Source organism: Chelmon rostratus, chromosome 8, assembly GCF_017976325.1.
Source record: "Chelmon rostratus isolate fCheRos1 chromosome 8, fCheRos1.pri, whole genome shotgun sequence".
Taxonomy (NCBI): domain Eukaryota; kingdom Metazoa; phylum Chordata; class Actinopteri; order Chaetodontiformes; family Chaetodontidae; genus Chelmon; species Chelmon rostratus.
Genome location: NC_055665.1, coordinates 14579703 through 14599455, shown reverse-complemented (window position 1 = coordinate 14599455; position 19753 = coordinate 14579703). Strand labels below are relative to the sequence as shown.

At 44.5% G+C, this 19753-nt stretch overlaps 1 protein-coding gene across 1 annotated transcript; it reads left to right on the top strand.

Annotated features, from left to right (window-relative positions):
- Positions 1 to 509: 509 nt before the first annotated feature.
- tuft1a (tuftelin 1a) lies at positions 510 to 19711 on the top strand. The gene is made up of 12 exons (XM_041941804.1): positions 510 to 743; positions 14321 to 14395; positions 15477 to 15578; positions 15689 to 15775; positions 15997 to 16047; positions 16187 to 16273; positions 17249 to 17359; positions 17473 to 17696; positions 17800 to 17905; positions 18006 to 18089; positions 18333 to 18427; positions 18702 to 19711. The coding sequence occupies exons 1-12, from the start codon at positions 684 to 686 to the stop codon at positions 18772 to 18774; spliced, it is 1155 nt and encodes a 384-aa protein (XP_041797738.1). The 5' UTR covers positions 510 to 683; the 3' UTR covers positions 18775 to 19711.
- Positions 19712 to 19753: the final 42 nt, after the last annotated feature.

Here is a 19753-nt window from a genome sequence, read left to right as displayed (position 1 = left end):
TATGATCTGTAAAAAGCAAAAGCTATCAGCAAAATAATTTATTTGCATTTATATGTTAATTCTGTGGAGGAAAATTACAATGTTCCTAATAAAACACTTCTAAAGTGATTTAAATCTCTGAGTTCAACCCCCTTCTATACTTTGCTTTGTCAGGTAAAAGGAGACGCGTCTTAAACAGGATTGATTGCAGGTTAAACCTTCTCAATCAATCATTTATTGGTAAACTGAGCGGTGTATAGTGTCGTGCGCAACCTCCAGCAGTAGCTCACCATCCATTGTCCCACACAGCCCAACCTCATAACACTCCTACCACGTGATGACGATGATGGTGAAGTTAATTGTTCCAGAAGTTGTAGCACCGGGGGCTCCATCACCCTCCCCGCTCGGCTCCGTATTTGGCTGTTTCGGTCGCGGTGTGGGCGGGCTGCCTGCGCGGCTCACTCCCATCAGTGACGTGATGAGAAAAGTTTGTCCAGCGTGCTGAAAGGCAGAGACGGAGCGGCGCACATATCACTAGAGACCGGCCTGAGGGCGCAGAACAACCGCATCTGCTGCGTAGAGACACCGGAGAGTTGATCCAGCGGAGCGCTTCATCCATCCATCCATCCATCCATTCAATTATTTATTAGTTAATTCGTTTGTTTGTTCGTGTGTGAGGAGTATTTATTACAGTTGTGTCGAAGATGAGCGCTGTGACGAGGAGTCTGTGCACCTTTGAGGACATCAGGAATCAGGAGCATGCGGTGAGTGGCTCGATGTTTTGTCGGATCTCTCACTTTTGCGTGTTTGTAAGTGCTCCTCCGTGTGTTTCTGCGTGTTTGCGCTTATTTCCTGTGTGGGTGCATTATGGTGAAATGAGTCTTTCCGCTCTAATTTTCGGGCCTGTTGGTCCTTTGTCAGATAAAAACATTTTTTCAGTTTTATTTACTTATTTATAGAGTCTGATGTGTTTTGTGGACTTGATTTGGGGCCCTGTGTGATTTGGTAAGTCTGCCACAGATCTCCAGGCTTCATCGCTCTAAGTGCAGTATTAACTATTAGTAAGTCTCTGGTCTTGTGGTAATTAAAGTATTAGCCCCTACACACACACACCCCCGTCCCAACACACACATAAAGGCAGCAGCTCAGAATTAGTCCAGATAACATCTGTGCCTGTCACAGGAGCCTTCTGCCCACATCACTGAAGGGCTTACGGTTGCAGTTGTGACAGACAGTGAAGGCAGCTCAGTAGGCGAACCTGCAAAAGCTCTGCTTGTGCAGTATGTGCACCACCTGTGCGTGTTAAGTTTTCTTAAACAGGATTAAACATCACACTTCCTTGATTTGCGCGCTTGGTAAAATGAGTTGGCAGTTATCAGCTCACGTCATGCAGTAGATGGGCTTTATCTTCTGTCTGTGGCAGCTATGGTTTAATCATTTACTGTACCTGACCTGAGAGAGCAGGCCTTTGTTAACCTGCACTGAGGTTTATGAGGCTGCGGAGCAACATGACACTTTCACCCTGCTAGCGGCCTCCTGCTGAGTTCACTACCTGCCGACAGGTCCACTGCGCTCATATCAGATGATATTCTCTAAAAAGGATCATCGCAGTCTCTGCCGTGGTTCTAGACACAGTCTGAGTATGAGCCAGATTTTACATGTGGGTCAGTTTTTTAGACTCCAATATCAGTAACTGTTGCGTAACTTTACAACTGGCAGAAAGGTCAAAGTGTAGAAAGGGCAGCCCCTCTCGCACCTAATAAACTGATTGTTTGTGCTGTGGAATGTGTCATGAAGCAACAAGTGAAACTCCATGTTTTTGTAATCTATCACTGTAGATTTTAACATTGCAACGCGGGACTGACAGCACATTTGCATCAGCTTCATACAGAACACAGATCCGTCTTTATCAGAGTCAATAGTCAAATAGCCTCCCACCTACAGTATTTACATGTCTGATAATAATGTCATGACTAAACAAAGCTTCAGCAGTGTTTATTTCAGCTTCACATGTAACATTCCCGGGTGACTGTGCAGGAGGATGGTTAACAAAAAAATGACATCCTTGACTGTTTATCAGGTCCCGAAGGATACATGCGGGGAGGAGGAATGTGGCTGATGTGGCAGAGAAAGGCCTTCAGTGGTTTTTCAGTGTGTTTCCTGGAACTGAGGTGATACAATCTGGAAAGAAAGAAAAACCAGAAGGAACATCCAGACCTGGCTTTGAAACAAAATTTCCCATAAAGTTTAAAATAGTGGCCAAAATTCAGATTCTTCAGCCATTATTTGAAAATGATTTCAAACTTGTGCCTCCTCCCTGAAACCTCGGCCGAGGTTTGAGAAGATTGTGTTTTTTCTTTTTCCGTCAGGGAGCTTTTTGAATAATGCCGCAATACCCCTCCAGACAGTTGGTTTCTCTGCGTCGTGTGATTGAACACATTCCCGCGGCCTTGCCTCATCCTCAGTCGCAGTCAGGAGTGTGTGACGTGACTGGCTGGGCACGAGCCAAACATGACAAATGAATGTATGTATGTGGAGGAGCGCCTGGAATATGGCAGAGCGCACCTGGTTCTCTCGTCACGCAGAGCAGGAAAAGACGTTCGCAGTAAGGTGGTTGTGAAAATCAGTCTCAGATTTACTGGACTGGCGGCTTTTCCCTTCAGCGTTCGCTCGTTCGGGACGTCACGTGATGGTGAAACACAAGCGAACCCTTCACACCTCCGCTTGTCTCTTCCCTTTAAAGTTTACTTAACCTTTAACTTCGCCCTGAAGTGTGTACAGACTGCTGACTGACTCAAGGGCCAAGCCTTACAGACAGGTAACCATACCCTCCACCGGCCTGGGAGCTCAGGACTAAAGGATTTAATCGCAAGACAGGATACCAGGATACTAACAACTGTTTTCATTGTTGATTAATTTCCCAATTATTTTCTTGAGTAATCAATTAGCAAGAAAAAAAAACAGAACCCAAAGTGACATCTTCAGATTGCTTGTTTTGTCTAACCAACAGTCCCAAAGCTCAATGGTTTTCCATTAACTCTAAATTATAACAAAGAAAAGCAGCAAATTTTGACCTTAAAGAGGCAGGAAGTTGCAAAAGCGACATTGTTTCTTGAAATCAATCAATTAATCAACCAGTCGTTGCAGCTCACTGGTGCCTGCTAAGGTTGGGTACTGAACCTCACTATTTTATGAGCAGTGGCCAAAATATGTCTGCATCTCAGTCAAGTAAGAAACATTAATGTTTGTTTTCTTTCTTTTTGATCAATATGTCCTGATGTTAATCCTAACTTTGAAGTTTAGGCTGTATTTTACTAACTTCCTGTTCAGCGGCTTACCGTACGTTAAGACGGCTTTAAACACGGATGCACGGAGGAGTTTGGCAAGTTGTGCTGATGATAAAAAAGCCTTTGTAGAAAAACCTGTTTACACATCTAATATCTTGTATAAGTAAGCAACTCGGGTATGGAATGGAAACACTTGCCAGGATACCTGCAGGGCTGGCCCGAGTCGGCTCGCACCTGTTGCCTCAGATTGTCGAGGTTTGTAATGCAGCTGGACAGAAGACAAAAGTGCCATCTGTGCAGCAGGTACAGGAAAGCAGTGCATGAGAGGAATGCAGGTACTAAATCTGCAGGGACACCAGGACGTGATACTCTCTGAAATCTGAAAAATGTAATGTCAGGTGGCTCTGAGGAGCATTTTGTTTTCCTGTTTATGAGCAACATTCCCCGGTTGGTAGTCACTTCTCAGCTAATTTAACTCAGATGATTTACAGGCCTCCTGACGCCAAAGTCCAAAACAAAAGCGTCCTCTTACCCTTTAAGCCTTTCAGCCTGGCTGTACCCCGTGATCTTTTGTGCCCATTGTCGGTGCACCCAGCACTGTGTGTGTGTGTGTGCTTAGTTTCAGGTTTCACCCTGTAGCAAACCCACTTTGTGTTTTGCGCTTGCTGTTTCTCGTTTTGTCCACCAGAGGGCAGCTTGCACTGTTTATGAGTTCATTTGAGAGAAACAAATAGTATTTTGACATGATTCTTTATAAATATATTTCATGATTAGAGTTGTGCTAAAAAATGTAATTTCATCTATATGTATGTGTATATTTTGTTCATTTAAGAGCTAAAAGGGTTCATCTTAAGAGTGCAAGATTTTATTTTGAAAGCACTATATTGTACTTCCGGTTTAATAGTGTCGCCGGGAAAATTCAGCCATGAAAACGGTATGAACGATTTGACGGTAAAATTCTAAAGTTGATTGTAAGGTAAACAAGGGTAAACACACGTGAAGCAGCAAAACAAAAACGTGACGGAAACAACGTATATTTTAGCAACCCCCCGAAGAGGCACAAGGTTGGTGTGTGATTGCAATTATATTTTTTAACAATGTGTATGTGTAGGAAATTTACGCTAGCTTGTTGCTCATATGTTTAGCGATCTTACGATATGTTGCTGAGTATTCAGTTACGCTTGCACTGTGATTGTTTACCAGTTGTTATATAGGAAATGGTATTAGAGATGTGATTTGTTGTTTTCTTTGTTTTCTTACAAGTTCTCACGTTGGTTTATTGTGAAATTTGAAGAAAGGAATAAACACTAAAAACCATCAGTCGAGTCTCTTACCATCTTTCGGAGGGTATGCTACAGTGAGAACTTCACCCAGCGAGGGACCAGTGACAACTTGTATGCAACATCAGCTGTTTGTGAGCTATACAATCGTCAAGACACGGAGCAGCGCTGCAGCATCGTCATGGGACGGTAAGGAAGACAACTACAGTCAAAATGGATGCCTTAAAGGAACGGATAAATAAACTAAAGGCAGAAATTGAGGAAAATAGAGGATTATTAAATCAAGGAGATGAAGAAGGCTTGTTGTCAAGGCAGGAATTAAAGGCGCTAACTGAGACTAAAAGAAAACAGTTAGTTGAGCTGGAACATGAAATGGAGGACACAGAGGAATTAAAGACATTACGTCATTCATCACGCAAAAGTGTACCCACAGAGAAATTTCTTGCCTACCAAAACGAAGAACAGAGTAAAAAGAGAAAAAGGCTGCTTAGTCTTTATGAACAATGGAAACTTCAAATCAGATCAACCAAAGAAAGTTTAAAGAAAACCACGTCAGATATGGAACTGGCTAAAATGGCAGACAACATTGAAAATGGAAAGGATAACATAATGAAAGTTTACCACGAAATAAGACAAGACACAACACCATCTACGGATCTAAGACGCAAAATAGATGCTTGTGATGCCGTCACCAGAGACATTATGAAAATAATAAATGAACGCTTATCTGGAATAGATGATGACTTTGATGCAGAGCGTGAAAGGCAGAAACTCCGTGAGCTACAGGCTCATGACTATGCCCACTCCATATATGGCACTGCTTCTCAGTCAACTAGCAGTCATTCTTCTGAATCAGTCATGGCCGCAAAAAGAGCTGAAGCAGCCGCAGAGCTTGCTGCAAAGGAGACTCTATGTAAACTAATGGAGGAAGAAAGAAAGCAGAAAGAAAAAATAAGGATGATGGAGTTTGAGTTAGAACGTTTACAAGCAGAAAGAGACATACAGGTGGCACGTGTCAGACTAGAGAGCTACGACAGAGAAATCAATCAGGAAGTCGACAGTCAGCCCTTGCAGCGACTAGACAGTCAACACATCAGACAAGACCCTGTTATTCCCTCTGTGCATGACCAAAGCCCTTTCATTGCCCCACCAAATCCCTCCAATGACATCTCCTCTCTAGCCCAAGCGATACAAGACAGCATAACCATTAACAGACTCCCCATGCCAATGCCCACTGTGTTTAGTGGCGACCCTATCCACTACATTGAATGGAGAGCTTCATTCATGTCATTGATAGACAGGAAAGGTATTTCGCCAGCCGACAAACTTTATTATTTAAAGAAATATGTCAGCGGCCCTGCACACAAATGTATTGAAGGCACCTTTTACCGAGACGATGATGAAGCATACAAAGATGCATGGAATAAGCTCAACCAGCGCTTCGGGCAGCCATTCGTCATCCAAAGGGCCTTCCGGGACAAGCTGTCAAAATGGCCAAAGGTGCAAAACAAAGACGCTGAAGGATTAAGGGCTTTCTCTGATTTCCTAAATGCCTGTCTCCAAGCCATGCCTCACGTAAAAGGTTTGGAAATCTTGAATGATTGTGAAGAGAACCAAAAGCTGACACAGAAAGTCCCAGATTGGCTAGCAGCACGCTGGAATCGCCAGGTCTCAATAGCCCTCATGGAAGGTGAAGACTTTCCCACTTTCGAAGTTTTTGCCACATTTGTGTCAGTTGAAGCGGAGATAGCATGTAACCCAATCACGTCCCTGCATGCTCTGCACTCATCTAACTCATCCCATGTCAAAAGAAGCACAAGTGAAACTAAGGGAAACAGAGTAAGTGTTTTCAGCACTCAAACAAACGCAAATACTGAAAATTCGAGGTCAAATGCTGGAAAAGAAAGGCCTCCCTGCATGTGGTGCAAAGACGACAAGCATCAACTACCCAAGTGTACGAGTTTCAAGGAAAATTCCCTCAATGAACGACGAGAGTTCATAAAAGACAATAAGCTGTGTTATGGATGTGTCAAACCTGGTCACAGTGCCAAAGAATGTCGTCACCGTCACACTTGTGAGCTGTGTAAAGGAAGGCATCCTACCTGTCTACATGATGAAAACTACAAAAGATATGAAGAAAAGGACAGACCTGTAGCCATGGACAGAAAGAAATCTACAGCTAATTTGATTGCAGCTTCAAACTGTGCAAATGAAATCGTGACTGCTAGCCCACTCTGTGTCACTAAAGAAGATCAGTCATGCAACACATCCATGATCGTACCTGTGTGGGTCTCCTCTGCTATGCAGCCATCCAAGGAGCAGCTAGTCTATGCACTGCTAGACACCCAAAGTGACAGCACCTTCATTGAGAGAGAAGTAAGTGATGAATTGCAACCAGTCACTTTTCCTGTACAACTGAGGCTTACTACGATGTTGGGAAAGAGCACGATTATGAAAAGTGAGAGAGTAGAGGGACTCCGCGTCAGAGGCTATAGTTCAAGTGTTTACATCGACCTTCCTCCTTCTTACACAAAAGACTGCATCCCCCTGAATCGTGATCACATACCTACCCATCAAACAGCGAAACAATGGCCTCACCTAGCAGCAATCGCAGATCAGATGCCACCTCTCCTGAGCTGTGATGTGGGACTCCTCATCGGGTACAACTGTCCCAGAGCAATAAAACCCAGACAAATGATTGATGGAATGGACAACGAGCCCTATGCCGTCCTCACAGACTTGGGGTGGAGTATTGTGGGCTGCTCCACACCTGGCCTCAATGAAAGTCAATCCAGTCTATGTCACAGAGTTGCAGTAAAAGAACTCCCTCCAGTAACGCCAATGGATGTGATAAGTGTACTGGAGTCAGACTTCAAGGACACTAAAGGAGATGACAAAATTGTCTCACAAGAGGATCTCATGTTCTTGAGCAAACTCAAAGATGGAATAAAGAAAAATGCCCTGGGTCACTACGAAATGCCTCTTCCTTTTAAAGAACGGCCATCTTTACCTGACAACAAAAGGCTCGCTGAAATCAGGCTCAACCATTTACAGCGAAAGTTCAGCAAAGATGAGAAATACAAAAGAGATTACACAACGTACATGAAGGAAATCATACAGAGAGGTGACGTGGAAGAGGTGCCGACAGATGGAGCTGAAGGTGAGCGGTGGTATATTCCACATCACGGCATATATCACCCTCAGAAGCCTGACAGACTGCGTGTCGTGTTCGATTGCTCTGCAAAATACTGTGGCACTAGCCTAAACGAACATCTACTCCCAGGGCCAGACATGATTAATAACTTGACAGGCATCCTCATACGGTTCAGACAGCATCCCATCGCTTTTCTATGTGATATAGAGAAAATGTTTCACCAGTTTCACGTCCAAGAGGAAGACCGCAACTACCTCCGGTTCCTCTGGTGGAAAGATGGAGATACCACCACACAACCTCAAGAGTACCGCATGAAAGTACATCTTTTCGGGGCGGTGTCATCGCCTGGGTGTGCGAACTATGGACTCCAATATTTAGCAAAAGAGCACAGCCACTCACACCCAGCAGGTGCCCAGTTTGTTGCAAAAGACTTTTATGTGGACGATGGGGTAACAAGTACCGACACTGTGGAAAAGGCCATTCAGTTGGCAAAGGAAGCAAGGGAGATATGCATTAAAGGGGGTCTCCGTCTCCACAAATTTGTGTCAAATAACCATGCTGTGTTGCAGAGCCTTCCCCCATCAGAATGTGCAGCAGAGGCAAAGACAAGGGATTTGACATTCAGTGACACACTGGAGCGAGCTTTAGGAATCCAATGGAGTGTAAAGGAGGACTGCTTCAGATTCAACAGCACCTTAAAGGACCAACCAGCCACACGTAGAGGCATATTATCAACTGTTGCTTCCATATATGATCCTCTCGGCTTTCTCGCACCATATGTCCTCAACGGGAAGAGAATCCTTCAAGAAATGTGCAACCAAGGCACTGGCTGGGATGAACCCCTGCCAGAAAGACTCAGACCACGGTGGGAGAGTTGGAAACATGACTTCATCAACTTGCAAAAGGTAAAAATAGCTCGCTGTTACTTACCTGCCAACTTTGGGGAAGTTGTTGAAACTGAGTTACACCACTTCTCAGATGCGAGCACCAGCGGATATGGCCAATGTTCTTATCTGAGAGTCAAGAACAAGAAAGGAGAGATTCACTGCTCACTGGTGATAGGAAAGGCTCGTGTTTCCCCCACGAAAGTGACTACAATACCACGGCTCGAATTAACCGCAGCAGTGATTTCCGTCTCCATCAGCAACATGCTCAGAGAAGAATTGAGAATTGTTGATGTGAAAGAATACTTTTGGACGGATTCAAAGGTGGTGTTAGGCTACATAAATAATGATGCTCGGAGATTTCACACCTTTGTCGCCAACCGAGTCCAGAAAATCCGCCACTCCACAAATCCCCAGCAGTGGTGCTACGTTCCTACGGATGAGAATCCAGCAGATGGAGCATCTCGAGGTAAAACTGTGAATGACCTACTTGCATCCAACTGGTTCACCGGCCCCATGTTCCTCTGGCAAAGGGAGATACCCAGAGTAAATGATGCAGTACCAGACCTCTCCATCGGGGATCCAGAAGTCAAAAGGGCACAAACCCTGCAAACAAAAACCACAGAAATAAAGAGTCTTGTTGACCGTCTGTCCAAGTTCTCATCATGGTCCCGAGCTACCAGAGCTGTAGCTCGTCTGCTTCGGAGAGCAAAAGGGATGACATCACAGACCCTTTCTACAGTGAGCGAAAGAGAAAGTGCCAAGCATGTCATCATCAGAGATCTGCAAAGACAAACGTATGAAGTGGAAATCAAGTTGTTGAGCAAAGGTAATCAACTACAGCGTCACAACAAATTACACCACCTTGATATTTTTCTCGACGCAGATGGTCTCGTTAAGGTGGGAGGACGACTCTGCCACTCGTCACTTACTGACTCTTTCAAGCATCCAATTGTCATTCCTAAAGAGCACCATGTGACAAAGTTAATAATCGCTCACAACCATGAAAGGACAAAACATCAGGGAAAAGGATTCACAATCAATGAAATCAGAGGCAGCGGATATTGGATTCCAGGAATGAATAGAGCAGTGGCATCATACATCCATCAGTGTGTAACTTGTCGTAAACTCAGAAGAGCTGCAGAGTGTCAAAGAATGAGTGACTTACCTGTTGAACGTGTCGAGCCCTCCCCTCCTTTCACATACTGTGGAATGGACTGCTTTGGCCCTTTCACGACTACACAGGGAAGGAAGCAGCATAAGCGATACGGACTGCTCTTTACTTGCTTTTGCTCACGAGCCATTCACATCGAGATGTTGGAAGATATGTCCACTGACACTTTCATCAACGCCCTGCGATGCTTTATTGCTCTTCGAGGTGCAGTTCGACAAATTCATTGTGACCAGGGCACTAACTTTGTCGGTGCTAAGAATGAATTCAAAACAGCATTGCAAGAGCTTGACACACAGAGACTGAACACATTCCTGTCACAAAAACAGTGTGACTTCATCATGAATGCACCCCTTGCCAGTCACACTGGAGGCGTGTGGGAGCGCCAGATAAAGACTGTCAGAAGTGTCCTGAGCTCTACTCTGTCTCTTTCTCAAGGCAGGCTCAGTGATGCTTCATTAAGGACTGTATTGTACGAAGCTATGGCTATAGTCAACAGTCGACCCCTCACTGTTGATAACTTGAACTGCCCTGACAGCCTTGAACCACTAACCCCGAATCACCTGATTAACATGAAGTCCAGCGCAGCACTCCCTCCACCAGGCACATTCCCCAAAGAGGACTTATATGGAGCAAAAAGATGGCGTCGTGTGCAGTTTCTTGCAGACCAGTTCTGGAGCAGGTGGAAACGAGAATACCTGCACAATATCGCCACCAGACAGCGGTGGCACACGCCAAAGAGAAATTTAATGGTGGGTGATATAGTGATGGACAAAGATGAACTGTTACCCAGAAGTGAATGGAGACTCGCAAGAGTCATAGAGACTGTCAGTGGTAAGGATGGACTTGTGAGGAGGGTGAAAATCTCTGTAGGAGATAAGAGTCTGAACAGGAAAGGTGAGCGTCTTGCCAAACCTTCTATTTTAGAACGCCCAGTGCAGAAGTTAGTTCTGCTGTTTGAAGCTTCTTAAACTGTGGCTACATAAAGACGATGACACTCTTACTGAGAAAATTATTCTTTGTTCACATCATTTAATGTGAAGCATTCATAATTTTGGTGGGAGTGTAGCAAACCCACTTTGTGTTTTGCGCTTGCTGTTTCTCGTTTTGTCCACCAGAGGGCAGCTTGCACTGTTTATGAGTTCATTTGAGAGAAACAAATAGTATTTTGACATGATTCTTTATAAATATATTTCATGATTAGAGTTGTGCTAAAAAATGTAATTTCATCTATATGTATGTGTATATTTTGTTCATTTAAGAGCTAAAAGGGTTCATCTTAAGAGTGCAAGATTTTATTTTGAAAGCACTATATTGTACTTCCGGTTTAATAGTGTCGCCGGGAAAATTCAGCCATGAAAACGGTATGAACGATTTGACGGTAAAATTCTAAAGTTGATTGTAAGGTAAACAAGGGTAAACACACGTGAAGCAGCAAAACAAAAACGTGACGGAAACAACGTATATTTTAGCAACCCCCCGAAGAGGCACAAGGTTGGTGTGTGATTGCAATTATATTTTTTAACAATGTGTATGTGTAGGAAATTTACGCTAGCTTGTTGCTCATATGTTTAGCGATCTTACGATATGTTGCTGAGTATTCAGTTACGCTTGCACTGTGATTGTTTACCAGTTGTTATATAGGAAATGGTATTAGAGATGTGATTTGTTGTTTTCTTTGTTTTCTTACAAGTTCTCACGTTGGTTTATTGTGAAATTTGAAGAAAGGAATAAACACTAAAAACCATCAGTCGAGTCTCTTACCATCTTTCGGAGGGTATGCTACACACCCTGTTATAAAAGCTGTGTGTATGTGTGTGTGTATTTTCCCGTGTGTGAGAGGCTGCGTACATGTGCATGCATTCGTCACGTCCGCGAGCACATCCAACCAGGCCCTTTGTCTGTGTTCCCGGGAAGTCGAGTATTACAGGTTGTCTATGAAGGGGCTAACGGTGGCATTTCTGTGTGTGCGTGGATTTAAAGGAAAGTAGGCAGAGGAACTGGTGTGTACACAGTGGCTGGCAGAGCGAGGATTAGCTGAGTCTTTGGCTCGTTGTCTATGAAGGGCCAGAGAAGTTGTATAATGATGGATTCCTCCTTAACAACCCTCTCACTGTTCCCCTTTTCTCCCCCCGCCAACCTCTCTTCTCCCCCCTAATTGCCGAGCCTTATGAGAGCTTTCAGGTGTCTGTAATCTGAGAGGAAAGCATGTTGAACAAGAGGGGAGTTTTTTGCTTTCATTTCCCTGAGTTTTGTTTGTCGTAGTTGGACCCCCACCCCGACAATTAGGCTATTTCCTCTCCATTTTTCATTGGTCTTGTTGTCAGTTTACTCTCTTTTTTTCAGTCGGTCCTTCTGCTTTTTCCTCCATTACTGTACTTCCTGAACAGATAACCAGCTAATCACGATGGCCTTCTGTAGTCTATGGGACACACAGCTTTTCTTTTATAACCTCTCATTGCTTTTTATCATGGCTTTATGCAACACAACTCACAACACAACCCTGTTCATTCCCCTCTGGCTGATATCAAGGCTGTTTCTGTCCAGAGGGAGAGATGCAGTGGAGGTGCTTTCATTCACTTTAGTTTAAAATACGGTCACAACTCCCGATTATTTTCTCTGTTAATGGTTAAGTCAATGAGATAAAATAATGAAAAAAATGTCATCAGATGTCTTCTTCTGTCCAACAGCTGTCAAAAACCTAAAGATATTCTCTTAATTATCACATAAGACAAAAGAAAAGCAGCAAATCCTCACAACCAGAACCCAGAAATGTTAACAAAATACTAAAACAATGAATCGATTATTAAAATAGTTGTCCATTATTTGTCCGATCAACTAGTTGTTTCAGGTCTAGTTTAAAGGAGCAGTGTCCAGGATTTACAGGGCTCTATAGCCAGAAATGGAAGACAATGTTCATAAGTATGTTTTCATTAGTGTGGAATCAGCTGAACATAAGAGCACTTGTGTTTCTGTTACCCTTTAGATCTCCACCCTGTTGCAGTTCTACAGAAGCCAAGGACGGACAAACCAAACACTAGAGAGTGCTCATGTTCATGTTTTTCGCAGCCACACTTGGGTGAGGGGAGGGGTGTTTAGTTTGTTGCAGTCTGCAGCCCCACAGCGAGATGCCATGAAATCCTGCACACTAAGAGCTAATTGTTGGTGTTGGAATCAGCAGGTGAAAGTACGATGTCACCATGAGGCTGAGGCTGTTCTGGAGCTTTCCATCATTTTGGTGATTTTAAACGTTCAAATTTCCATTTTTCTGAGCTTTTTAAGTATTTTTTTATGTAAATTTTAAAAAATGCACGACAACTTGGCAAACTCCATCTGCTAAAGAAGCTCATGCAACATGATCGAAAGCCCAAAACTGCTGCTTAATGGACCTTGAGAAAACATTGTTTTGTCAGCTGCTAAAAGCCTCTTGGAGTCTCATCAGGACACGCAGGGTTAGCGTTCAGTAGCTGAGCATCGAACGAAAACAAAGAAAAGTATTACAAAGGGTGACATGGGGACAAACAGATGATGACGCACACTCCCCCACTTCTGTGTAACTGTTTGCATGTGTGCATTTGTTTGTGTTTATTGCGTTTAACCGCAGTAAAACATAGCTGCCATTTCTTCTTCTCCGCCTGGCGCACGTCTCAGAGCTGATAGGAGGAGGACCCAGTGAATACACGCAGGAAAATAAACAGAGCAAGTTGTGTTGGCTGGAATTAGTTACATAATGTCTCTGACCCCCCTCCCTCACATCCGCATACTTACGCACACACACACAGACACACACACACACACACACACACACTGGGTATCACTTACAAGGGGGTTCCCTGTGCTGGAGGACACACACCCAGTCACGTCCTGGTCGAGACTTTTTCTGTTACAGTGACTTCTTTCTGCTTGGTTGAGTCTTTTCTTTTCACGCCACTGTCTACTTCTACTCTGCGGTTAGTCACTAGTTACTTTACAAATTCACATTTCTGAACAAAACACACGAAGAGCTCCTAAAATATGACCCCACCAGCCAATGATATATATATGGTACAAGTGCAGCTGTGTTTTTGCTTTAAGTGTCCGTCGAGCGTTGCGTTTGTGCATTGTTTTGTCTCCTCCCTCTCGCATTGTTCATGTTCCAGATAGTTTATGGCTACTGCGAGGTTTTGTTGCCATGGAAATGTTCCGTCTTGCTTGACATTACATTTTCTGCCCACTTTCCCAGAAATCCAGCCACTTCTTCCAATTGGCTGCGAGCGCCGGGAGAGTTTCCGCCTAAAGTCCCTCTGACGTCCATAGCACACAATTTAAATGAAACAATCTGTCTCTGTGCAGCTGTGAAAAACTTTTGCTTTCTCTCTGACGCTCGCACCCCTCTCTCTCACTGGTTACTGCCCCCTCGCTCCCTCCTTCTCTCTGTCATTCACTGAGTATGACTCAGTCTCTCCTCCTCTTTTTTTCCCCCCTGTCCTCCCTCAAAATAGTCCTCAATCAGTCTCTCCATCACATAACGGTCTCTTTGTGGATGCACTTCAACGTCGTCTTTCTTCGTTCCTCCTTTTTCTCAGGACGGGTGCAGGCGACTGAGGCTCACGCTGCTCAACAACCAGAGCCAGGCGACCCGGAGCACAGAGCAGCAGAAGGTAAGAACTTCCTGCACATCATATCTTTAGGTTATAATCTGGACTGTAACACCAGAGTGGAGAACAGACCAAGCTGTGGGAATCAGAGCTGGAGGAGAATATCATCCATCACTGTTTTAAATGCATGCTACTGATGTGATACATGAGGGCGAAGCACCTGGTTTAAGATATTATGCAGCATTTAAAAATGACTCGTCATCTTTAATTGATACACTGTGTTGGATTTGTTGTAAGATATGAGGGAGAATAGGCTGCAGTTTCCGTAGTAGAACTATTTCCTTGAGAGGTGAAGATCCAAGTCGTCCCGGCCATGTTCGGATCTGAAAGTTGGGACAGTTAATCCTCTCAGTGATCCTGAGGAATTAGCCGAGAGCTGCCGCGCATACACACATGTATCACACCACATTCCCACACACAAACTGTACAGGGACCCAAACTGCTGGCGAACGTGCCGTAGCTGCCATCGGCTTTTCATCAGAATGGCTCCCACACAAGTCCACTCAAAACGTCTCAAGACAACCATTGTTCTACCAAAACCAGCGCCAAAGCTACTGGGGGGGGGGAAACGGGACCACCAGGGCAGCAGTTACATAACATCTCCCCACCTTCTTCTGCACGCCTCTCCCTCTCTTTGCTCATGGTTTCCACCAAATTGGACTTCCAAAGAAGCACCAGATGTTTATGGGTTAGCCTCCATAGTGATTATGCCTAAATGTTTCAGCCTCCTGATTATAGAGACGCGCAGGCAGTCGCACTCACACGGGGCTAATTTTCTCAGGACAAGGCAGAGATGAGACGCATGTTTCTTGATGTGTGCAGTTTTGCCTTGCAACACTTTAATTGCATCAGACGTTCCTGATGGATGTTTCATAATCCCCGTTAGACGGAGCTGCTCCAGGCTGTCCTTCCAAATGTTGTGTTGCAATGTTGTTCAGAAACTCCCCCTTCCAGCATTAGCAAAGCACTGCGACGTCACTCGTTTTAACGTATGATATTTTGGAAATGTGTCACACCCATCCGTCTGTGCTCATACAACACGCCGCGCGCCGCATTGTTAACTCCTCTGCTCTCTCATCTCCAGCCAATCGGACGTGCGTTTGCACTGGTGCAGCCGGCCAGCGACAGGACAGCTCTCACCCCTGAACCGGTCAAAACTACAGAGGAGCAGGTGGAGGTTATCAAGGTGGGTGTGGCGCATGGGTGGGTGTGGCTGTTATTTCTGAAGACATAAATGGTGTTGCTTTGGTTCACGGTCACACTGGCGTTAAAAGTCCGTGTCTCTCCCTGTTGCAGGTTTACCTAGAGGCACGCAAACAAGAGCAGCAGAAACACCAGCAGAGCCTGAAGATGCTGTCAGACGAGGTTTCACAGATACAGGAGGTCAGTCTCTGGACAGTATCTGCAGCTCTGACTGTCTCACTAACACACAGACACACGCCAGCGCTACTGTCTCTGCATTATGTAACAGTTTGCATGATTGCATTGTGTAAATTCCTCCTCTCTCTCTATGCCTTGTTAATCGTTTGGTAGAGCCTGAAACACACACGTTGAAACATATGATAATACCTCAGTAACTCATGATAGGTCTGTATTTCACTCAGGTGAGGTATTGCCTGAAGTCACTGAGGGAGCAGATGGCAGCCAAAAACAAGGTAGGTCTATTTTGAGCTGCTTTGTTGTGCCATCACCATTGTTAACCTTGCATCCTGTGTGCTTAGTGGTATTTCCTCCACCTCCCTCATCTCCATCTTTCACTCCCTCCCTGCTGACTTCCTCCTTTTCTCTTTCCAGCCGCTCACAAATGGGTGGAAGGTCGGCGTTCCCTTCAAAAAGAGCACCTCGTCTGCACCAAAGGGAGGAGCGACAGCTGACGGACAGGTGAGCGGTTTCTCATGTGATCGACCTCCATTCAGGATCGTGTGTATTCAGTGTAGGGGGGGTCTTTTCAGCACGTTGAGGCTTTGCATGTATCAAATCTCGCATGCATATCATAGCTGCAGTCCACTGTCTGTGCTTTCCTCTGGACAATGTGTGCCAGTGTGTGATGCCTGTGAAGCGATCGCCTCCCGGGGGAACTGATGTAGAAGGAGGTGTAAAGTTAAAAAGAGCCAAATAGAGATGTGGTACAAGAGGAAAAGAGAGGATTAAAATGACAGTGAGAGAGTTAGAAACACTTACAGCACCCTGGGGTGTATGAAAATGTGTGAGAGAGGCCTTCCAGCACACACTGTTCCACTCCCTGCATGTGTTATTGTGTTCAGGCCCTCCTCATTGTTCCTAGCATTCCACAGATACCTCTCCTTGGATAGTTTTGCTGTCGTCTGCGAGCCAAGCACTTTTAGCAGCCGCTGCTGTGTGCATGTCAGCGATGTTTCGTACAAATACAACAGAGCTAATACCGCTGTGTTTGGTTGAATTGTTTTTGCGCCAATTATAGCATTTATCTGTGAGTCACGCCATGGCTTACTAACAGAAGTGTTGCTTCGGTGACGCATGCCGACACGCCTGTTTTGTGCATGAGAGCCAAACCCACTGAGCCTCAACGAAACGAAAACAAGATTTTACATTACGTAATCATAAAAGTATCTATATATCTATCTCTCTATATCTAAATTAATTGCAAATAAATGTGTTTTTGCACAAGTATTCACCCCCTCCAAGTCAGTATTTAGCAGATGCACGTTCAGCAGCAGCTTTGCACCTCTGGACACTGCAATTTCTCCCCAGAGAACTGCTTTAACTCAGTCAGGTTGCATAGGGATTGTGCCTTTTTCATGTTCAATCACACATTCTCCATCTCTCTACTCTGTTCTAACTATCAGCTGATCTAACGCTTCAGTATCTCCCTGTTAGGAAGCGGACGAAGAAGCAGAGAGAACCAAGCTGAGGGAGGTCAGTAAGCGCTTTTATGCACAGCTCCAGGAAGCAGAGAAGAAACACCAAGAGGAGAGAGAGAGGATGCAGGTAACGGACAATTACGGAGCTTATTTTTCCGTTCATTATGAATCACTCAAATAATGCACAGCCCATTTTAAACAAACCAATGCAATAAAGCATCCCCTCCCTGTCTCCTCCAGGCTGAAGGCAGCAGGCTGAGGGAGCATCTGCGCGACCAGGAGGAGAAGCTGAAGAACACAGAAGAAGCCAGCGAGAGGAAAGACAAGCGCATAGAGGAGCTCCAGAGGCTGCTGGGAGGGATGGAGCAGGAGAGCGCCACCCTGCGGGAGACGATCCGCAGCCGAGAGGAGGAACTCCGCGAGCTGCGCAAGATCAGAGAGGAGGGCCAGAAAGGGGAGCAGAGGTCAGCCAACACACACAAACACGAACACGATAAATTATATTTTATCAATCAGCGACGATCAAACCAGGAGGAGCGTGCTCTAACTCCCTGCGTGGACTTTTAGGGCCGAGCAGTTGGAGAAGGAGGTGGCTGTTCTCAAAGAAAAGATCCACCATCTGGATGACATGCTGAAAAGCCAGCAAAGGAAAGTCAGACACATGATTGAACAGGTGAGACGCACATGTGTGAGACTCAAAGCACACACATCATCTCCGCGTTCATATTTGCGCAGGATTCGCTCACTGTTTGACTGTGTTTGCTCGTCTGCAGCTCCAGAACTCTCGCATGGTGATCCAGGAGAGGGACCGTGTGATCAAAGAGCTGGAGGAGAGAGTGGCTTTCTTGGAGGCTGAGGTGAGTACTGCTTATTGTCTTCTCCAATGAAAAACATGTGTGGCATTTCAATGGAATTTTGAATAGAGGGTCAGGGTTAAGCAGAAGTGAGGAGCGGGAGAAAGGAAATAGAGCCTGCTCGGCCTGATCTCTGCAGAGGGAGAGAGAGAGGAGATATGAAAGGGAAGGAGATGTAATCAGTCTGTCTGGAGGCCACATTACTTGGTATTATGTGAGCTGAACTCTGACCACCTGTGTGCACAGAACCGAGAGATGCATGACCAGATGGATTACTTCCTGGGAGGACAAAGATCAAACTCCTACCTTTCATCAGATCGCAATGCCCAAATCGTCTACAGGTAACTTTTCAGGCAAATGTACAAGTCCTAAGTCAATTTTTGCTCATGCATGGGTCTCAAGTTTGCAGTTTTGTTTTGATTTGCGAAATTTGTCAAATTAACCTAAAAGCAAATGATCTCAAATTGTAAATCTTAGCTTGAAACAGGCCCCAAAGTACAGTACATGCAACATCACCTATTCTAGTCATACATCCACACAAGGTGCGCACTGATGATTTGTTTTTAGGCTGCTACAATACAAAACAGCTCATTTCTCTTCCCTTTGTCCCCTCAGTAAACCGATCAAGCCGTCCACCTCATCTAACAAGCCACTCCCTTTCATCAAAGTCATCGAGATCAAGTCATGAAGCGACTGTGCGGAAGGAAGACACAGCAATTGATCCACCGGAGCTTTTCAATGCAGACTGAAACCAAACAGCACCACATCTAATGGCATGAATATTAGGGCTGTCAGAGCTGAGCTTGCTGGACCACAACTACATCAAACACTAACGTGCTTGAACCCTCTGTGCATAATGAATGAGTGTGTATGTCAGCTAGATACATTACGCGTACTGACTGAGCGGATGTGCATTTGAAGTTGCACATATAATTCTGTATGCAAGTGTTTCCTTGTCCTGCCCTGTTTTGATCGCTTTGTTAACCTTTGGGTTCAAGTCAAAACAGAACTGTTGAGCAAAGTGAAGGATGGCAGACCTTTGCCAAAGTGGGTTATGGCAGTCTGTTTACAGTAATGTAGCAAACATGGCTGACAAAGCTAAACGTTTCATGTAAAAATCATTATCCTGATGAGCTCCATCCTGTGTGCTTGTACTCATTAATGACTCTGTTCACCGTGCTGAGTGAATGATGCGTTAAACATGTAAATACTGACTGTAGCCTACGTAAGGTAAACACCATGTGACGAAAAGAGCTGTTTTTAAATAAAAACATGGTTTGTAAGACCCAAACAATATGGCACTTTATGAAACCGAGGAAGCAGAAGGAAGAAGGACATCAATGGGAATAAGGACATTACTGCTTCACTTAAGTTTCATCATTCCACATATTTCTTGTAAAGCATTTCAGTTCCCTGTCATTTTGTAAACAGTCATCTTTTTTTGTAAATAATATTAATGAATGTGATTTGATGGTTTCATATCTGCCTAACAACTTTCCCCTTTGTATTTATTTATGTTAAATAAAACCTCTAGAGAGTGTGATAGATTTTTATATATATATATAAAGTATATTCTAATCTATTATCTGTGTTTGTGGCTCTCAGAATAAATCACTGAAAATTAATACATTGCTTCTTTTGATTTCTTACTGGAATCAAGCCATGCT

What these genes read in the sequence shown, in the direction of transcription:
- tuft1a (XM_041941804.1), top strand. Translation starts at nt 684, where the DNA reads ATGAGCGCTGTGACGAGGAGTCTGTGCACCTTTGAGGACATCAGGAAT. An exon ending in AGATGGCAGCCAAAAACAAG is followed by an intron (nt 16,048 to 16,186) that starts GTAGGTCTATTT and finishes TTCTCTTTCCAG; the next exon opens with CCGCTCACAAATGGGTGGAA. An exon ending in AGGAGAGAGAGAGGATGCAG is followed by an intron (nt 17,360 to 17,472) that starts GTAACGGACAAT and finishes TGTCTCCTCCAG; the next exon opens with GCTGAAGGCAGCAGGCTGAG.